The following is a 20,488-nucleotide window of genomic DNA, read 5'->3' on the forward strand; positions in this document are numbered from 1 at the left end:
CGCTAGATGACTGTACTGCATCCACGAGGTTTTTCTTCTGTTTAGTCGTCTGCTTTTTATTCGTTTCTTCAAATTAGATCGCGGTCCAAGTCTGGCTTGATTGAAAGTTGTATAAAACTATATTACTCCTTTTAGATGAGTTATATTATAATACAGGTCGACATTTATTAATTTCCTTATTTTCATAATGGTAAATATAAAGATTTTCATTGTCGTTTGTATAAAGTAGCATTTTCAATTGAGAGCTGTGGCCTTGGCACGGGGCAATTGTAAGTTTTGAGCCTCCTCCTCCTCCTCCTACTCCTCCACTTTTCTTCTATAGAGTAATGGCAGTGCTACGTCACGCAACGTCACCCTTGCTTTTTCCTATTCATAAAAAATTCGCGCCCACAATGGCGGCCATGGCCAAAGCTACGGAGTGCTACTACTCTATCAAACGGTATATCAATAATTGGTACCAGTGGCGTAGACAAGGGGGGGTGGTTTGGACACGGAAACCCCCCCTTGGGTCTACCTTTGACTGTACTAAATTTCCACCCCTTTCTCGACCCCCCTCTTAACATTCACGTACTTCGACCCCCCCCCTTGACGAATTTCTGGCTACGTCACTGATTGGTACTTTCCACTCCCAGTACCTTTCTTAATATATTGAGGTATATACTAGACATAAAATTATTTATTTTTAAAATTAACTTATTGTAATAGAAAATTGCCTTGCAATTGAAAGCAAATTTGGAGAATTTGTCTTACTTTGCCACGGATGGTGAAGATTTTCGGTGGTATTTAAAACTCAAATGTTTGAATTGTGGGGAAATATCTGATAAATGGACATATGCCTGCCTAAATGTAAATATTTAATTTAAATCTATAACCAGGTTAGCTGTTATTTTTAATTACTTAATCTCAATTTTTCCCCAGGAAAAAACACCATTAAAAGGAGGAAGAGGGGAAGCAGCTTTAGTAATAAAATGCAAATTATGTTCCAGAGAGAATTCCATTGGTAATTCTGATTTTCCAAAATTTTATGCGGTAGACTTGTTTTACGAATGAATTAATGTAATTGGTTTTTTCAAATACACTACGTCTAATTTTATCTAAAAAAGAAATTGGCACTTAAAAATAATCATATTGGGCCAGGTTTATTTATTGTATGAGAGTGATAGACCACATTTTTGCGCTAAGTGTAACGTTTTACCTAGAGCAAACTAGAGGCCGCAAAAAGACCAATCTAGGTCAATTATTTTCAAAGTGGGGTAAAGCTATAAACTAGACACCAAATTCTTGAATTTTTAGAAAGTAGCATTTTGTAAAAATATAAAATTTCTAAATTCTTTATTTAATCTTAGATATTATTCAGGAAACGCTATCTAAATATTCCATTGAAAATAATTTGGAATTTTGTACAATGGTTGCTTTTGATTGTCGTGGCTTAGAGCCAACCGATTTCTCACCCAGGGTTAGATTTTATTTTAATTTATGTATGGGATAAGCTGCAGTCATATTTATAGTTATTTTTTGTGTGTTCATATAGATTGGTTTTGTAGCAGAAGCTGAAAGCTCAAAAGCTAAGTTTAGGGATATTAACTTGGAGGAAAAGGTGAGGAGAAACACTTAAAGGGATATTTTGAAAATTAAAATTAATATATCAATGTTTATAGGAATGGGTGGAATATGACGAAAAAGGAAGTCAGAGTGTTGGCATTTACGAATTGGAACATAAATTTATAAAGTTCTAATTACTTGTGACAATGGAAAGGTGTTTCTGAAGGTAATAGGCCCATACTGCCTTTGATTTGTAAATAAGTGTATATGTTACATTTATACGTGTAAAAATTAAAAGAGTACTTTTTTCGGTAAATGCTTTGGGTTGTTTTTCTTTAATCCACTGATGTACTGTTGAAATATACCATATGACCGTTTTCCACATCCCCATATATGCTACTGATGGATTAAATAATTGAGACCACATTTGTAAGTTTGCATAAACAATCTTTAAATTCACTATGAATATATTTACATGATAAATAAATTACAAATAATTACAATGGACTAACAAAAACTGTTGGGTTTGTGGGTTTTTACGCATTGGGAATGGGAGATATTCTACTAATAATTGGCTATCTCCAGAATAGGATGTGCGAGGGAATTTTACGCCATTCTAAAGATTTTGACCTATGATTTGGAACACTTGTATATTTTTATATATATTTAGTTAAATTATCTCTTATTTTGTTTGATATGGAATGTGGGTAAGGTTGAAACTTTCTTAAATATATCACTTAAAATAGCTCTACGCGGGGGTAAAAGGATTTGAAATTGAGCCATTGGAAGAAAGGTGAAAATTTAAAGAGGGAGATAACTTTAAAATTCAATCTGGGCCGGGGACAAAAATGGCGGTAAATTTCTTTCAATACGTGGGGGAAGATGAAGGGGGGTATTAATAGGCCTTATAGTGTATTTCGTGTGTTTATGAGCAAGCGCATTCTTTGACGATCATGCCTTTCTTTCTCGTCATGACGAGTTTCGGCGGGTCACTCTGATCGAGGTGAAGAATGTTTAATGATTTTAATTTTTTGGGGGCGCAACAGGGCCTTGGCACGTTGACGGACCTCTTGCCCTGTTTACTGTTAATGATGCTCTGAATGAGAGCGTGCGTGCTGGCGTAGTTTTTGGCCTTGGAGGGGCAGCGACCCCGACAGAAGTTGGCTTCGAATTGTTTGGGTTCGTTAATCCAATCCCATCCGATGTCTTGGAAGGAAACGTTCAAGGAATAGCGACAACACAATTTCGTCTTCTTGGTGGCCGAACACTCCAGCATTTGCCCTCCGTCGCCGAGGACGTTCGGGTTCCATAAGGGGGACCTTTGCGACCCGCGCGTGTCCCGTTGTTCTCTCCCGTAACCGGAAACAGAACGTTTCGATCGCGAACCGTAGTCTTGGAAGTTGGATTCGCGCACCAAGATGTCCAGAACGCTTTCGGACTCTCGCCACTGTTGACTATTAGCGACGGAGGCCTCGACCGCCCATTGTTTATTTCTATTATTTTGGTCGTCTAACCGCGAGGAATTTGAAGAAGGAATATTAGGTGACCTTTCGCCGCCGAAACATTTGACCAGAAGTCCATAGTTGAGCAAAGGCGTCTCCAGCCAGACAGCGGCCGGTTTCGAGACGTCTACCACTAGCCAGTCGTCTGGCCGACCGCTTCCCGCAGCGCCGCCGCCGACGCTAACGCCCGACAAAAGTTTTTCTTCCACGAGTATCCTTCCGGTTAGCGCCGGTTCGTCGGCCCATTGACTAGCGTTGTAAGAGACCCAAGGCTCGGTCAACTGGTAGATGGCCAGTCGAACGGGACTGTCGGCCCCCCGCCGTCGATGAGGACTCTCTTTTTTGGCGGAATTTGACGATGGCCGCATGTCCCCGCAAGGTCGGAACAAGTGCAACTTGGCTGAACTCAAACTCCGGTTGCGACGATCTCGCTCCGGGAAGGAATCCGCCACTTGGAAAAACACGAACCGGTCGTCGCGAGGATTTTGGCGTCGGGAAGTTAGCTCTTGACCTGTAGTAAAATTAAACGATCATTTATTTATTCGTAATACGAGTACAAATAAAGTTTAGGCCTACTTATCGAGAATATAATTAGCGATAATGATACGATATAATTACGAAATTGCGAGTCGTAGACATTACGCGCGAATTGAGGTTTTTAATTTCACGATCAAAATATCCACTCTCGCGACCCTTCGGAGTTCCAATAGCCTCAATATTTCGGCGATTACCCCAAAAATTTCTCTCGGCGAAACAAGAATCCTTTTCCCTAAATACTAGCGATGGCGGAACTTGGGAATAACTTTTCCCCCAAAACCATTTTACGCGTCTTTTCGGTCTGTTTCGTTTCAGCGCGGGGAGAAAGAGAACGGAGAAGCCCGCGGCCACCTTCTTGTTACCTTTATTTCCCAAACATTAATGGAATCGGATAAGTAACGTTTTGGTTTCGACGAGGGGAAAAACTGTCTATAAGTCTTCTCTATTGTTAACATAAGAAAAGTGTCAATTTATTTATTAAGAAATTTGCTTTTGAGGGCTGGCCAATTTTGAGATTAAAACATCATGGTGATGAACTTGGTTCCGCCGGGTTATTGGTGGACGCAGAAGCGTTTGTATTTCGATAATTTCTAGCGCTAGTCTCCAGCATTTGATTGATCGTGTCGAATTTTTCAAATGATACTGAGGCCCTTTAAGTTTTGTATTCAACTTTAATAATTTTTGGGTTTTGCCGATGCCTGGACCCCGAAATACAAAAGCGTAGGATTCTTCAGTCTTCCCCAACTAAAGATCCGTAGCGCTAAAAGAAAACTCAGGGCTACAATGTGAACGAACGACCATTGTAAGGCGGAAAAGGACACCAGTACTTTTTGGAGGTTGAAACTTCATGGTGCGAATACCGGTATTTTATATCTCGGCACATGTCTACAACGTTTACTTTAACAAGAACGTACGAGGCTACCTGTCAAGTCCGCTAGTAGGATCTATTACCTAATTAAGTTTGTGATTTATAATTAAAGTATTAAAATCAAACTTAGGTTTATTAACGGGTCCTAAACGCGGTTTAATAAGCGTTATTTGAATAGAGTATTAGTTCCTAACTATATAAGAGCATCTAATTAAGTACTACTATAAGTATTAGTTTGTGTAGTACTTCTCCCTTCTGTAAACGGATCGATTCGTACGTACTCAATAACCTAAATAAATTCTTGATATTAATTATCATATCAATGTGGTTCGTAATTGTTTTAAGGTTTTCCCGAAAACATTTACTAGATAACGTCACTTCCAGTTAACGTTTAATGACATTGCGTTGTGTTCCTCTACGTTTAATTGTATGCCAATCCGTGTCAAATATTTGAAATTCGCCGTTTCACGGTTCCGTCTAGTGTTGGATTCCGCACCATTTTCCTCGGCGTCCTTGTTAATGAGTGTAAAGAAAAAATTACTATCATTGACTAGACTAAACATTTCGAACCTAGATAAGTTCTGGAACTTCTAGTTGCGCGATCAAACCACGTCAATACTTTTGGCTCGTGGGCCGTTATCCTGGTTACACCCCTCTCGAAGTCGCGTTGCCTAACGCTAACTTGTCACTTTCTAGAATATGCCAGTGCTATTTCACTCTAGGCTTAATGTCTTCATTTCGGGCCTACGGCCTTGATAAGAAACTAATGTTTACCTATAAGGAAATAATTCGAAATATGTTATTAAGGGATCATTATAATGAGTGGCTTCAAGAGACCGACACCAGGCGAGGAAAACAAATCTTGTAGCGCCATTAATTACAATAATTTTCCTAATGGTCGTACTAAAATTACATTCCAAACGCGCTCGTGATTTATTATCGCGCTGATATTTACGTGGGTGTAACGTACAAATTTCAGACAACATTTGATGTGGTTGTAGTCGCGACTCCGGTTAAGGTACTGGTTTTTCATTAAAAAAATAACCGCGATTGGGAACGTAGTTTTATTTTATAAAATATTTCGCGATATTTGGGGATTTTAATTCGAGAAAACACGTTACATCGAAAGAGAAGTCGGCAAAAAATTAATGATTAGAATCTAGGTTGTCCCCGGATCGGCTCGTAACACCGAGAAGAGATAGTTTTCAAATCTGAATCGTACACCTTGGGTTAAAAGTCTTTGAAAGCCATATTCGCCTATTCTAATTCGTGACGTTTTTAGATATATTTGCGTGTTTGGGAATTAGTAGTATCATAAGCAACATAATAACAATAAGTATGACACTACATGTTGTTTTAATGCTAATTTCCTAACCGAACCTTTTTTCGACACTGACTTGGACTCGCGCTCGAACTAATTAGCGCGTTATCGTCCATGGTAGTAGTATATTTCGCCTTAAGCATATTTAGGCACTAGGGGGCTCTATGCTGAGAACTAAACCTATATTGCGCAATAGCTTTGAAAATCAGTACAGCGATAATTTTTCCAAATTGACATATTTATTGTTTTAATGTTACTTATGTTAGTATCTAATGTATCTTTTCTAGTAGAAATAGAAACTGATTGGAAATTTGGGGAAAAAATTCAATCAAACCCCAGAGTTCCCAGACCATTGCGATTATTTCCGAATATTTAGAATTTATATTAAAAAATACATGACCAAAATTGACATATTTAGAATTGATATTAAAAATTTTAATATAAAAATACAAAGAGCAATACGACCGAAATTGGCATTGTATCACTGTTTGGGCCAAAGAAGAGGTTTGGACCCGGAGTTGGCATTTAAAATTTATCTCGATTAGCCTTTGAAAGTTGGAACACTATGGAGAAGTATAATATATTCGTTGTTAATTCATACATGCAAATTGGTAGTTTAAATTTTTAATTTCGCGGTGTTTAGTTTGTGTCGCGCATTAAAATTATACAGCGAGGAAATTTTATGGTGACTAGATGTAAATTATTATCTGTCTCGCATTTTTTTACCTTAAAAAAAACTAATAATACGCCAACAAAACCACAGAACATCGATATGTTAATTCTCGACATTAGATGGTAGATTGAGGGCTACTGTGGAACCGCGAAAGACATTATTCACGTATCAATGCCGTTGAGGCTAGTGTAAAAGAAAATGAATCCGCCGTCAAATCGGCTCTTAATTTTCGCAGTGGCGTCGCTAGGGTGTTTTAGGCGGCGCTTCAGCCACCTGTCAAATTTCGGAAGCGCCACCTAAAATTTCCGAAAAGCGCCTCCTAAAATTCCCAATTTTGCCAATTCACTTGTCGAAAAGTTTCTTCGAACTTAAAAATGGGCATCAAAAATTTAATTTTTCCTAGTCGGCCTCAATGTTTCAACTTTACAAACCTTTTCGGGAGCTCCCCCCCCCCTCCCCCATAACACTCACTAGGACGCCCCTGACCGGTGCTTATGGCTTAAGCGCCACCAGTTTTGAAATCCTGGTGACCCCACTGTAATTTTGAGAGAAAATATTTGGCATCTACCATAACGAATCCTTTGGGCCTTTTGTTAATTACTACTAGCAATGAATTTTCTCATATTTGACAATCTTCGAATGGGGGAATGGTTTCGAGACGAAAACATCCAGTTTTTATTCGCCATAACCAAACCCGTCTGTAATATTTCATTCGCGTTTTCAAAGATGAGGGGCTGTTGACGTATTCGCGAAACGAGAGTAATCTTTCGAGCGGACCACCTCAGACGTCTATTTTAAAGTGATGATAAGTGTCATTTCTCTTTCCTTCACTGCCCGTTTCAGGCTGAATATTAATGTCGAAAGTGTCAAAACAACGCCCCTCTTTATTCCGCCCACCTATAAATTATAGCCATTCCCTGTACTAGCTCTTCCTCTTCCTTTTTGGCACTAGAACCCACTTGTCTTCTTGGCTCGCGCCGCTTTTGTACCGCAGTGTACCTACTCTTATGTCTCAAAATACCACTCAACCACTTTCTGGTGTGAACCTGAACTTACGAAGGTTTTTCACGTTTTTGTTGATGCAATAGCGATTATGTTTTATCTCTTGGTTAGATCCCTCGATACATAGTTAATTTTACTTGACTAATGTAGTGGTTGAAAAAGAATGAAACTGCCAAAAACTGATTGTTAGAGGCGATGCTTTGCGTTTGAAGAATTTAAATACTTATGGTAATCTCAAAGTGAAGTGATCACATTTGACTAAATAACCTGTACATCTCCGGATTTTATTAGAGTTAAATTTTGGTTGAAGCCATTAGAGCTATATGACATTGAATGACCTTGCTATAACGCTTATCGACGCGATATTAATAACTTTGCGATACAAGTACTTCTTGAAATGTGGACACCTACTTCAGCTTTCCAAATTAAGTCGTATATGTTGATATATTCGTTACCAGAGTTAATGTATCCCTTCTAGCTTGCTCTACGGAGAATATAAGTTCAGGTACTGCGCAAGTTTCTAAAGTCTAAACTATGAAACCAAGGTCTTTCGCTATCTACAAGCCAAAAGTCGCCGTGTGAAACCATTAGTTATTCCAGACGGATTTTTCTGTTAAGCCGTGTCACAAAAGTATTTTCAATAAGCTAAGACTGTTATACCAAAGATGACGTCAATCCGTGACGTACACTGCTTCTTTTAGTACTGTCCTTGCGGTAAGTTGATTGAGGTGAATTCCGGTAGCTCCAACCCAGATGGGGGTAGTATAGTTTTGAATTTGAGAGGATTACCGTCACCTTCTGAAAGTAATAATGTATCTAGAGAAACCGAATTGTCTTGGCGCGATACTAAAGGACTCGCAGCGGGGTGCCTAACTATAATGTCGAGATAGGTCGACCTTTCTTAGTATTATAAACTCGTCTCTTCGTGGGGTTTCTCTTTCCTTGTCTTTACTATTTCATTGGATGTATTGAAAAGACCCACAGGCAGGAACGTGAGGTTGTCGGGAAGCTCTTAACCCTTCTCACGAAGTTGACCTCAAAATTATTTAGCCATAACTGGTTGATGTCGGACCATTTTTCATATTGAACGTGTCAATAAACGTGCTATTACTGCTTGAAAACCCCCGAAGCCAGTCTAAATCTTCAATTGATTGAGGATAATACGTTTAAAATTTTAAGAAATTTCAGCCTGGTGCCATCGCTTTATTTGTAGTCGAAACCTTGGAAGCAGTCTTATCCCCTTATTGTGAGCCCTGCTCCTTCCAGTTTCAAAAATGATTTTATGCAAATAAAAATGTATTCATTCGGTAATTTAAACGTGCAAAACGGAGAGCGAATTGTAAAAAGAGTCTTATGTCCAAAGTGCAGATGTTCTTAGGATACGTGATTGTTTACCAAATTAAAACGCGCCTTCCCGATCACCTTGACCCCGTCACCTAACGACAGGTGTTGATCCGATCCGAGTTATATATCCATAGAGAGTGGTTGACCTCAGGTTGATCTCGTGGCCAATTAAGGACTTTCGTTGTCGGGATTTCTTAAAATCAGTACACGTCCCGAGTAGAGAGAACGTTACGCGTAATCCGCCGGTGTAATAATAGGGAGATTTGAATTTTGAGCGCCATACACCCTGCTTCGAAAGCAATGGTATCGTCTGATCGAGCCCCTTTAGTCTCGTTGGGTGTAAAGTTGGCCTAAAAGAACGCCTCCTCGCTGCGTGGCTGAGGGGAAAGGGGTAATGGCGTGTCCGCCGGCCTTTTTCTTCTGGTAATGTTTTACTGGTCACCCTGTTCTGTATGCGCGTGGCGTCATCCGCGCCAATCGGGCTTCTTCCCCCGTCCCTCCCCCCGCCCGAATCTCTCTCTCTGATTAGCTAATAAAAGTGACGGGAGGGTCGAGAAAGGTATTAGCTACACGTTTTCCGATACAAACCGAGTCCATCTCGAAGAAGTAACGTTTAAATTTAATATTTAAGACTGGTTTAATTCGCCGGTGGTGAAAGAAAGAGAGAAGGGAAGGAGGGTGAACAACACCGCTCTAAGGTCCGACAGTCTCAGGGACCCATCGTCATCTGGTTTATCCGCCAATGGTTGGGTTAGGTCTCTTCCGATAGGCCTACGACGAGCATCCGTCCGTGGTGGCACTCGAGGATGGGTGAATACGAGCGACCGGGTTGGAAAATTGCTTTTTCCGCTACGATGCCGAAGCCAGGATAGGCGTTACTTCTCGAAAACGTGCTAATTTGTGGTATTTTTATAATCTGGACAAATTTTCCGTTCTATTTCTCGCGCTTTTTCCGATTAAAACGGAGAAAAATTGAGCTATATCGTGGATATTTTTTTGTGGGGAAAGACCGAGTTTTTTTCAAGCTTTTGCGTCTTCGGGGCTCATTGGAAACTTAACAGACTATTTCTCCCCGTTTAAATTAACTTTTCTCTCTCTCTTGACTTTTTATCGCTAAACTGGTTTCTAAAATGTATAAATGTTTTGCAAATCTTGCCCGTTTTTCTGAGAAATCACCTTGGCCCGATCCATTCTGGAGCAGACGACACGATTCGACTTCCATCTGATCGACCCCAACCAAAGGGGCTTCTCACTCGCATCCCTAACCCCTAGTAGAATCTAGGGCGTCTCATTAGAGCGCACATTTTTAATGTAATTCCTTTAAAATATACCTAATATGCTAAATATCACGCGATAATTTATTTTAATATGTGGGAATCAAATGAGAGATTTATAAAAAAAAATAATAATTTGCATAAAGCCTCGCGATTGTGAAATTAGCGTTGTACTTTCGCTACATCGGGAAACCCTTCACACATAATGAACGTCTTTAAAAATAAAACCACTTTAAATATTTTTTCCGACAAGCTTTCATTTTAAGGGCTTGATTCGGTACCTTTTTGACAGCTTATTCAGCTTATATCAGTAAAAAGTCCGTTTAAAAAAGATATTTTCTCGCAATTAAGAGAAATGTGGGACCCGAATCGCTGATTAATCAACTTCACATAAATAAATACAAAATAAATAAGTTGCCTTTGTATCGATTTGTAATTCATTTAAAAGAATCTCATTTAAATTGGTTTTTATTTAAAACAGGAGTTATTTTTTGTTTCGAATTAAGTTGTTGAGTTAAGCCTAACATTTTCAAGAGTACGCAATTAATCCGCCTCAATACAAAACTTTCAATGACGCGTTCGTGGGAACTGGAGCTGTCCCAGTTCTCACTCGGAAAACAATTTTTCCACGTTACATATCCTTCCAATTTCAATTTTGAGTAAACATAATTATTTTTGGGAAACTTATTTATAAGAATACCTAATTCAAACGAACCAAACTCAGTGGCGTACCTGGAATTTTGGTCCGGGGGACGAACACGCGTTTTCCCCTTTACTAACCGAACTACGTAAAAAAATGAGTGAACGAACCCAAATATCTTCGTTCGTAATCTAACAATTTATTTCAATAAAATAAATTTATCTTATAGCAAATAAATGAAAGAGTAATTCCAAGTCCTCCAAAACGATAGTTTTCCTAAGGAGTCGCATCGAGTGATAAATTGTCGCGGGTGGAGGGGAGGCACAGTAAATTTGACAATTTTTTCCGCGCGTTTTCGTGTGATCGAGTGTGACGAGCGGCGTGTTTTACTCGGCGTAGTGTGGAGCGACTCGTCATGTGAATGGCGATGCGCTCTAGAGTCGTTTTTCTGCCCTAAAGTGTGGCCAAGTCAGAAAAATTCCAATATGTCGTTATTTTACCAAAAAAAAGGTTCAGCCCCGGGCCCTCATTTTATGTCAGGGAAACGGGGGGGGGGGGGGGGAGGCTGAAAGATGATTAGAAAAAATTCACTATCTTTTCTACACGTTTCTCTCGAAGGCCGGTTCATATCCCCCAATTTGCCCACTTCGTACTACGTTATCAGCCCAAACCCAGCCAATTGATTGAGTGACACCTCCCATTCTTATTTCTTCCGACTTAACAGAGCTTGGCCGACTTAAACCCGCTCGTTTCGGCGTCTTAATGACTTTTTTCCCGCGAAAATTATTCAGAAATTTCGACAAAGCGCCCAGTGCGAACCCGACCCGAGACCCGTAACTAGCTTTAAAATCCGCTAAAAACCCATCGTGGAATGAAAAAGACTCGGGGTTACGTACCAATGTACACGTACAAATATTAAATCCAATGGAGAATGTTAGGAATAAATATTATATTCAAATAGAATTTGATGTCATCAACCAACCGTCTGAGGGGTGAAGCCAGTGGTGTATCTGGCTTTTTGAGCTAGTTTGACAACGCCAATTGCACTAAGCAGCGCAGAGTTGTATAAATGATTTTATAATATTGTCAATACCACCACGGTTTATTTCTTAATTACCAGAAGTATATAAGATATATTTTCACGGTAGAAGTAACCATTTAGGTCACAAACGCGAAACGCGTTCCTTCGCTGCTAAATGTAACAAATACTTTGTTTAGGGATATTTATAGATTTCTAAACTCTATTTTCTTGATGGAATAGCTATAGAAATAATATAGAATATACGCCCATAACCTTAGCATTAAACGGAGATATTTTTTCTATCATTATGATATTACCAGTGAAAATGTCGAAATTGAAACCGGCTTACTTTGTCCATGGTACAGACACCCTCGGGGTTAACTATACTAACTGTCGTGGGTTTTTAATCGCGTTTATTTTTTAAATAATTAAAAATTAATATGTTGAGAATACTGTACTACCAGTCCTTGAAATGCTAGAATGTGATAGTCTGATTCAAGGTTCTAAAGTTGGCACGCGAGACGTGAATAACTCAAGCTAGGCCGTGACAGCTTTTCTATAAATGGGTGGTAAATCCTCCAAGAACCCCTAAATTTTTAAGCGGACCTCATCGTAATACGCTGCTACCAAAGAATGATCAAGTATTAGACAGAGAGTTAGTTTGAACCGGCAGTTAAGGATTTCTGGCGATGTCTTGATAACGTACCCTTAAACCCCCGAATTAATTCTAGCCAGTGGCGTGCCCAGCGAAACTACGACGAGAATGAGGTAACTGGAAGTGCAAAAAACTGATACGATAGAAACGAGGAAATTGGAGAACCTTCCTTTTTTTTTTTTTTTTTCGTCTTCCAAATCGTTTTAGAACACCAAACCCAATTTTCGTTTCTCATCCGGCGTTAGCTGGCAGCTATAGTATCCGCGACGGATTTAATTTGCTGAAAGCCACAGCCAACATGAATGCTCGACGTCCGTTTTTAATTAGGTTGGAAAACGAAATTCGCGAGACCCCTTTTCCTGGAGGGGTCGAAACAGTCGCAATCTCCACGCGTGTCCTTTTTCAAAAATATACTTTTTTGTATCTTCTCTCTCCGATTTGACTTCTATAAACGAGATAATCGGCTTCTTTTATTTTGGCGATAGCGATACGTTGACGAAGCGGAATATTTGTAGGAATTGGGGAACCTCAAAGTGGACCGTGGACTAGTCTCGAAATTAAGGCCTCTCTCTCTCGGATCGCTCTTCCATTCTTAGACGAGGTATAATGGGCCAGGAAAAATATCTCGTAAAATATCTATGGGCTTCGCATACCAATGTATCTCGTTTCGAGCGCTTTTTCCTCGTTGAATTTAATTTATACCGACGAAAAATGCTTCGCCGTTCCTTTAAGATCGCGAGTATTTTTTACACGCTGTCTCCCGTTTGAAGTATATACTGTTAGCGCGACGGCTAATTGAGGATAAACACGAGCTCGGACAACACTTCATTAATCGGAATGAAACTGGCTCTGTTATTAGCGACGTTTGAATAATTGCGGGAGTGACGGTTGACGTGACGTCATAGCCGTCACTGACAGTCGACGAAACATCCGTCGTATCCTCGTTCTTGACGCGCTTAATGGTTTCGAGTCGTTACTAGGTGGTGTCGTCTCCTCCCCCTTTTTTGTCAACTAATTATCGTCCGGATGACGTCTTCCGAATTCGCGAACGTATCGAGTGTGAGAAAAGATATTGCTCGTTTTAATCGAGATTCCTTTCTATTTTTAAAATATTTTCCGAATATTTTAAATGCAAGGTGACCTCGAAAATATCGGCTCTGGAAATTTGTCCGATTAAAAGTCGAGTTCGTTGGAAGGACGTGAGCCGCATGCAGCCGAGAGCGGCGACGGCTTCTCGATCCGCGATGATGGCCGAAAGCGCGATCGTTCTAACAGGGCCAACGTTGTGACGTTGCTCGGGCTAAATTCCCCGCAACGAGCCTTGTCCGATTGGAAATTACGGGTTCGCCAGACCAGTTTCACGCGACTTTCTTAATTAGCGATTGTGAAGGAGAATGTATTTACGAGATTGAGACAATAAAGAACGTGAATTACCTGTGTTTCTGTAGGAATATATTCTGTAGACGCTCTCGAAGCTTCCCGGTCCACTCCAGTGGTTCCTCCTCTCGCGCGCCTCCTCCTCCTCCTCTTGCTGGCGACTCTCCTCGACGCTTCGGTGGTAGAGTTCCAGCATGCGGCGCATCTCGGATTCCGAGACGTTGGCCTTGGAAGTGTCCGGCGGCCTTTCCAGGCCCAGTTCGGCCAGCAGTCTCTGTTTGAATTCTTCGATCTCGGCTTGCAAATCGAAAAGGTCTTCGCGTTCGCCCTCTTCGAAGCCGCCGTCGATCTCTTGCAGCAATTGCCGTTGCCGGCTTCCGTGCAAAGGGGATTCTGGCGATTCCCCGTTATAGTAATTGTCGTTGGCCGACGACGATGTTGAAAAAGAGCCGGTTTGATAATCCTCCGTGTATTTGTTGTCTTCGGTGTCCTCCTCCTCGTCCTCTTCCTCCGGCGAGACGACGTTGTAATTGTCGACGACAATGTCGCGTCCCAAGGGAGACTCGAGATAATAAGAAGAATCGCTCAACGCCTTGTCAGCCGCGCCACTGTCCGGTAGCGCGGTGACTGGTTTGTCAGCCAGAGGTCGGGGCTGTTGGCTGTAGCGGGCGTAGTCGACGAGGCGTTCCGGCGCGGCGAGAGGCCACCCGGCGACGTTGGCGAGCGAAGGAGCGGGTCGGGGAACGCAGTCAGCCGGTGACGCGACGCGCCACGAGTAGAGGAGGGAGAGAAGAAGAAATGGTGGCCATCGCTGGCGCATGGCTCGCGGATCGTAGCGGAGCCAGGTGGGGCGCTTTCCTTCCTTGGTCACTCACGCGGTCCTCGGCGGATGGGCTATCTTTGGTCGCCCATGGGTAGGAGACCCACCATAGGTCTGGCGCGCTCCCTTCCGCGACAACGGTCGGAGCGATTCTGTTTGGACTACGATTTGGACGGGCGACTTTTTCGACTGAAGGCTGATCCTTTACCCCCGAGAGTCCTAGCACGCGCCGCTTGTTCCTGCTCCAAGAAAGAGAGAGAAAGAGAGAGAGAGGTGGAAATAGGCGCGCGTTCTCTTCTTGTCCACCTTTCGCCGAGTGCCTGTATACAGATATGGCTGGCAAAAAACCAGACTACCTCGCGGGTCGAGTGCGGGGGGGGGGGGCACGCGAAGGAGGCGCCTTTCGGAACGGCGACTGTAAGTTTCGGGGAGGGCGATTCCTTCGTTCTTAGCCGCGATTACGCCTTGATACCTGAGAAACGAGCCGAAGGAATCGAGTCGCGGAGAGAGACCAGGAGAGTAATAATCATTTTTCGCCAAGTTCAATTTCCCAGAGATTTTTGTCAAAAAGGCGGCCGCGCCGGGGGACGAAAGTCGATCGAGAAGTCAAGCTTTTGAATAAGCGCCGCAGTCGCGAAGGGGTCTAGCGCACTCCGGGGGGCTCTCCTCCTTTTTATCGGACCAGGAGAGCGGCTCTTCTTCATCCGAGCCGCAGCTTCCGCAAAGGCGAGTCGGACGGATGCCGAGCGTCGTGGCGACACGAGAGCGCGCTATCACTCAGCGCCGATTCCGCGCGTGGGACGTCTCGACTCGACAAATGTGAATATCTCTATTTTCTTCGCGCACCTGGACGGCGACGACTTCGTATCTCGTATCGCGGGCGTCTTCGACTTCGAAAAGGAGTTTACCAACAGTTGGTGTCGCGAACAGGAATCCCTGGACTCGGTGGCGACGAGATCGTCGGACGCGGTCTCATCTCATCTCGCATCCTTCCCGCCGAGCAACACCTTCGTTTTGTAATGCCGGGTAAATTTTGTTTCTCCCTTTTATCTCCTATCCGCGGATTGATTTTCTTTTTATTTCTTCTTCGTAACTTTCTCTGGCGCTCGCTTCCCGAGCCGCTTCTCTCAGCCCATTCACTCCGCACCGTCCGTCTCTGGCTCATTTTCAAGAAACGCGTGGTCGAAACGCGCAACGATCCAGTGACAGCGAACCGTGCCCGTGACGTCACGCTATATTTCGCGGAATCCCGGTGAGCGCGCGCGCTTTCGAACGCGGATTTCGGCGGGCTTCGTACCGGCGGCGATGCCACTTACACCGGGCCCCTCTTCCCCCCTCCCCCCGAACTCTTTATTCTAACTGGGCATTTCCGAAAGAGCCGGGCTGCCAGAAAGAAGCGGGAATATCGGCGGCTTCCGATCATTTCGTCTCTTCTCAATCGCCGCTAAAGAAAGAGGGGGTGTTCTCCTCGCGAAATAGAATGGGACCCCTCGCCGTCCCCCTCTTTGGACGAAATCGTCTTCGATCGAGGCGCTGCCGCGGGACGCTACCGGGTACCAGAGTGTCGTAAACTTCGGGACGAGTCCCCGATGAGCGGGAGAAGAGACCCTCGGAACGGGTCCCTCCAACGATAGCTTTTCTTCTTCTTGAAATATTTTTATTTCATCGTTACGTCCTCTAAGAAAAACCGAAGCCTTCGACTCTCTCAATCTCTCTACATCCCCAAATTTAATAGCGAGCCAAATCGTGGGTGGAGTCGAATTTCCCTTTTCGAGCCGTGGCGCTCTTCACTTTCTTTCTCGGAAACGTCCCGAACGCGCCGTTAAAATAGAACCCCCGAATAAACTCACCCGACAGATTTACGAAAAGTTCTCCTAAAATATAAAACTTCTTTGACGAAAGTAACGACGTCCTCGCTGTAAATCGCGTAGCAAAACGTAGGTTGTATCGAAGTTAACAGGCGCTTTCCGCGTAAACGCGCGTTCCACCGGTGATAACGGAACGCCAACGTGAATCGTAACCCTCCCCCCAAAACTATTTGTTCCTCCGATTGAACCTGAAGAAAACGGTCAATTAATCGCCGTTAACACGAGCAGCCCACCTTCGTGGCGGGAGAAGATGGCGAGGAGTACTTTGGCGGATTATCCGGGAGCTGGAAACATCCCTCAATCGCGGACCCGAGACAAGCGAGAACGATTTATCTCTTCGTTTCTTGACCGCGCGCGTAAAACGGTAGTAAAGGCGTTCCTACTACGAGAACCGTTAAACGGATAACTCTTTCGTTTGGATCCCGGTGTTTCCGAAATTGTCCTTTCCGACAGATCCCGCTATTGCTTTGGCCATTTTCGTTTTCGTCGGCGTTTAAAGCACGCCACTTCCTCGAACCGCCGCTCGTTTTCCGGCTCTCGGAAAGCCACTAGATTCATGGTGACCCTTTGGCTCCTCTCCCGATAGAACAAAAAAAGGACGTCGCGAATTGGAGAAGGTATAAAAAAGGGGGAGGGCCCAGATGGGGTTAAGAAAAATGGAATCCGTTGGCCCCGGGTTATGTACTCTCTCCGAACGGGGCGGGGTACAAACAAGGTTTAAATTAGAGTCGGGGTCATTTCTCTTACGGAACGAAGTTGGCTGGATGGCGGTGGACTACCTGGTTGGTGGAAAGAATATAGTCTTCTTCAATATCTAACTTCGCGTCCTGCTCTTGGTTAAACAAACTTAACTCGATTTTCTCCGGAAAAGATGGTAACGGTTTCCAGGATTTTGGTTATGAATCCCGCCTCGCCTCCGCTCGGGGTTAACTGGTACTTCTCTTAGAACTTTTTTCGACGGTACCTACATTCCACTCTAGTTCTCGGTTATCCTCCGTTAAATTCACGAATTTCATATTAGCTTTCGTAGTTTTGGGGATAAATTTGAAGGAAAAACCCCGCCGGTCGTACCCCCGTGTAGTTGGTTTTACTTCCCGACAAGTGTACCGTAAAAAATGTATGATTCCATTTCGACGAGAGCATTTTTCTCGGGGCCACGAGCGAAGCCGGCTCATTTTTAGGACCCTCGCGGTTAATTATTCACGAGAATTGCGCGATATTTCCTGAGCGGAATTCTAAGAAATATCAAACGTATCGGCGTAAAAGAGAAAAATAGCGATAAGCATCTCCAATCTTTTGGAAGTTGGACGCGACGATCAACGGTTTTATGGTATTTTTTCTCATCCATTTTTCTTATTTTCGGTGATTAAAAGTATCCCGATAACAGCCCCTCCCATTCATCTCGAGAACCTTGGCGGGAAAATTCACCCATTTTTATATTGTTTTATTTATTTTTTTACTTCTTCGCTATTAATTATAAGTGTCAGGGAAATTTACTCACTGTTAAGATTTTAATTTGATATTTTGTATAGTAATTTTTTGAGTTACGTTGTAATATGTGTTTTAAGTAAGGTGCGCGAATGCCAATTTATTATATTATATTTATATTCTTCTTAAATTGGTCATTTTTAATTAATGGCAGCAATTTTTAATCGCGAAAATTGTAATTAGCGGTAAAACCCAGATACTAGTAAGGTATGGAATATACCGTTAGCAGAGGCGAATAAACCAAAGTTTCCCCCATAAAGTCTTTTAATTATTAATCCTTGTTTTCAGATTTCACACGCTTTGAGATGGCTATGTCAAACCTCTACCAGTAGCCTAGACAGAAACATTGGTAGCCTGAATACTTATAAATCCCTAATTTAAACTAGTATTTAGTCTCTAAACTTTAACCCTGATGTTAAACTTTTAATATCGTTAATATTGACAAATATAATTTAAATGGCTATAATATTTTTTCCTCTGATAATTACTTAAATAGAAATGATGGTATTGTTATCTTCATACAAAATGCACATAGAAGTGAAAAAATTGATGGTAATTTTTGGGGGCCAACGGTTCAATGTTTAAAGGTCACCCTACCTAATAGCCAAACTTACAAAATTGTTGGTGTTTATAGGTCTCCAAATAATAATAATGTAGATGATTTTATAAATGATATTACCGCGAAACTTCCGGCTTTAACTAAAGGTTAAAATTTAATTTGAGTGGGGGACTTTAATATTGACATTAACTCCAACGATATAGCATTTTTAAATTATTTATTCCTTCTAAATGAATGTGGATTCCCGTCTTTTGTAAATACGCCCGCTACTGTTTATGAATCTAAAATAACTGATCACTACCCTATTTTTGTAAACATACCACTAACTGGAAGGTTTGAAATGCTGACATCGCACTATTGTGATTTTTCGCGTGCTAATAATATTAAAATATTACTAAGTATTATAAAAAAGGAAAATTGGTCTGCCGTCTTACAAGAAAATTATACTAATAAAGCCGCGGAAGAATTTATAAACATTTTTAATTACCACCTTGAAGTATCAACGATAAAGTCAAAAATCAAACTAAACCATAAAAACCATAAAATAACATCATGGATAACTAAGGGTCTGATTACTGCTATTAGCAAAAGAGATTCAATGGCCAATAAATTAAAAAATGAACCGTTTAACAATAAACTGCGAACTAGCTACAGAATATATAGGAACAATATTACGGATTTAATAAAAATAGTGAAATATAATTATTTTAAAAATAAAATTAAAGAAAATAATAATGATTCAAAACTAATCTGGCAGACCAAAATGATAAAATACGCGAATAAGTAGAATAGTCCATAGTGAAAAAGGATAAGAAAGTTAAACCCTAAACAAATTTGAAGAAATTTAAAAACTTACAAATAGCTCGTACCAATAGGTAATTGAGCCAACATAAATGCAGTCAAATATATTTGAAAAATATGTAAACCAACAACTAAAAAAATTCCTAGAAACCAATAATATTTTATCAAATAATCAATTTCGTTTTAGAAAAAATTTCAACGCATCTGTAGTTATTTATGACGTAACTAAAGAGCTTTATAATTCAGTTGATAAGAACAAAAAAGTCATAGGTATCTTTATTAATCTGGAAAAGGCGTTTGACACAGTGTCCCATCAAATAATCTCTAAAAAAGTGGCATCCGTGGTCACTCTTTGAATTGGTTTCAAAGTTATTTGCAAAATCGTTTACTCGAGTTAAATTGAATAACGCCCGATACTTTTTCTGATCTATGTAAATGAATTGCGTAACCTAAAAATTAATGGCCTTATTAGATCATTTGCTGGTGACACTTTAATTATTGGAAAATTCTCTTACAAAGTTAGTAAAATTCAGAGGGCCTTAGATGAAAGGTTACTCACTCTCAACTCTGAAAAAAATTAAATACATTTGCAAAGACTCCTAACCGATATTAAGTTTTTTAATATAAAAATTAATGAACATTTAAGTGAAGCTGATTGTAACAATATTTGTACCATAAAAGAGAGAGTTGATAATATAAAATACTTAGGTTTGATAATAGATAATAAACTAAAAAGGGATTATCACATTGACTACGTAATTAAAAAATTACGTTTGTGTTTTTATAAATTCTATAATACACACTTTTAAAAATATAGATGTAACTCCACATACGTTATATAATACTCGTTTTATTACCGATAAAAATCTGATACCCTAAATTTTTTTAAAACAATAGGACAAAAGCATGCTGTATACTTAGGCGCAAATTATATAATATTCTAAGTGTCGATATCAAAAACTGTATAAATGTTCAGTTATTGAAAAAAAATTTAAAAATTGTTACCTATTGAATTATGGTTGAGAAAATCTAACTACTTTTTATAATTAACGCATGCTCTACATTGGAAAGAATGTTTAATTTAACAAAGTATCCCGATTGTCTGTCCAATTTCAATAACGTCGTTTCATTTACTTTTGCTATTAACACTTGGGTTTTTGCCGCTAAACCACATCACGTTAAGCAATTTATATAAG

The 20,488-nt window shown here is 41.0% G+C and overlaps 2 protein-coding genes across 2 annotated transcripts; one reads left to right on the top strand and one right to left on the bottom strand.

The window, feature by feature from the left end:
- Nucleotides 1-7: 7 nt before the first annotated feature.
- Nucleotides 8-1,858, top strand: LOC149941347 (CXXC motif containing zinc binding protein). The gene is made up of 6 exons (XM_090177220.1): nt 8-190; nt 706-846; nt 919-1,000; nt 1,347-1,456; nt 1,532-1,597; nt 1,659-1,858. Exons 1-6 carry the CDS (start codon nt 188-190, stop codon nt 1,734-1,736), a joined length of 480 nt encoding a protein of 159 aa, XP_090033346.1. The 5' UTR covers nt 8-187; the 3' UTR covers nt 1,737-1,858.
- A 329-nt stretch (nt 1,859-2,187) lies between these two features.
- On the bottom strand, nt 2,188-14,576 carry LOC149941348 (bone morphogenetic protein 4-like). The gene is made up of 2 exons (XM_090179461.1): nt 13,814-14,576; nt 2,188-3,555 (listed from the first exon to the last, which is right to left on the bottom strand). Exons 1-2 carry the CDS (start codon nt 14,574-14,576, stop codon nt 2,468-2,470), a joined length of 1,851 nt encoding a protein of 616 aa, XP_090035587.1. The 3' UTR covers nt 2,188-2,467.
- Nucleotides 14,577-20,488: the final 5,912 nt, after the last annotated feature.

This window comes from Leiobunum rupestre, chromosome 6, assembly GCF_980474605.1.
Source record: "Leiobunum rupestre chromosome 6, qqLeiRupe1.1.hap1, whole genome shotgun sequence".
Lineage (NCBI taxonomy): Eukaryota > Metazoa > Arthropoda > Arachnida > Opiliones > Sclerosomatidae > Leiobunum > Leiobunum rupestre.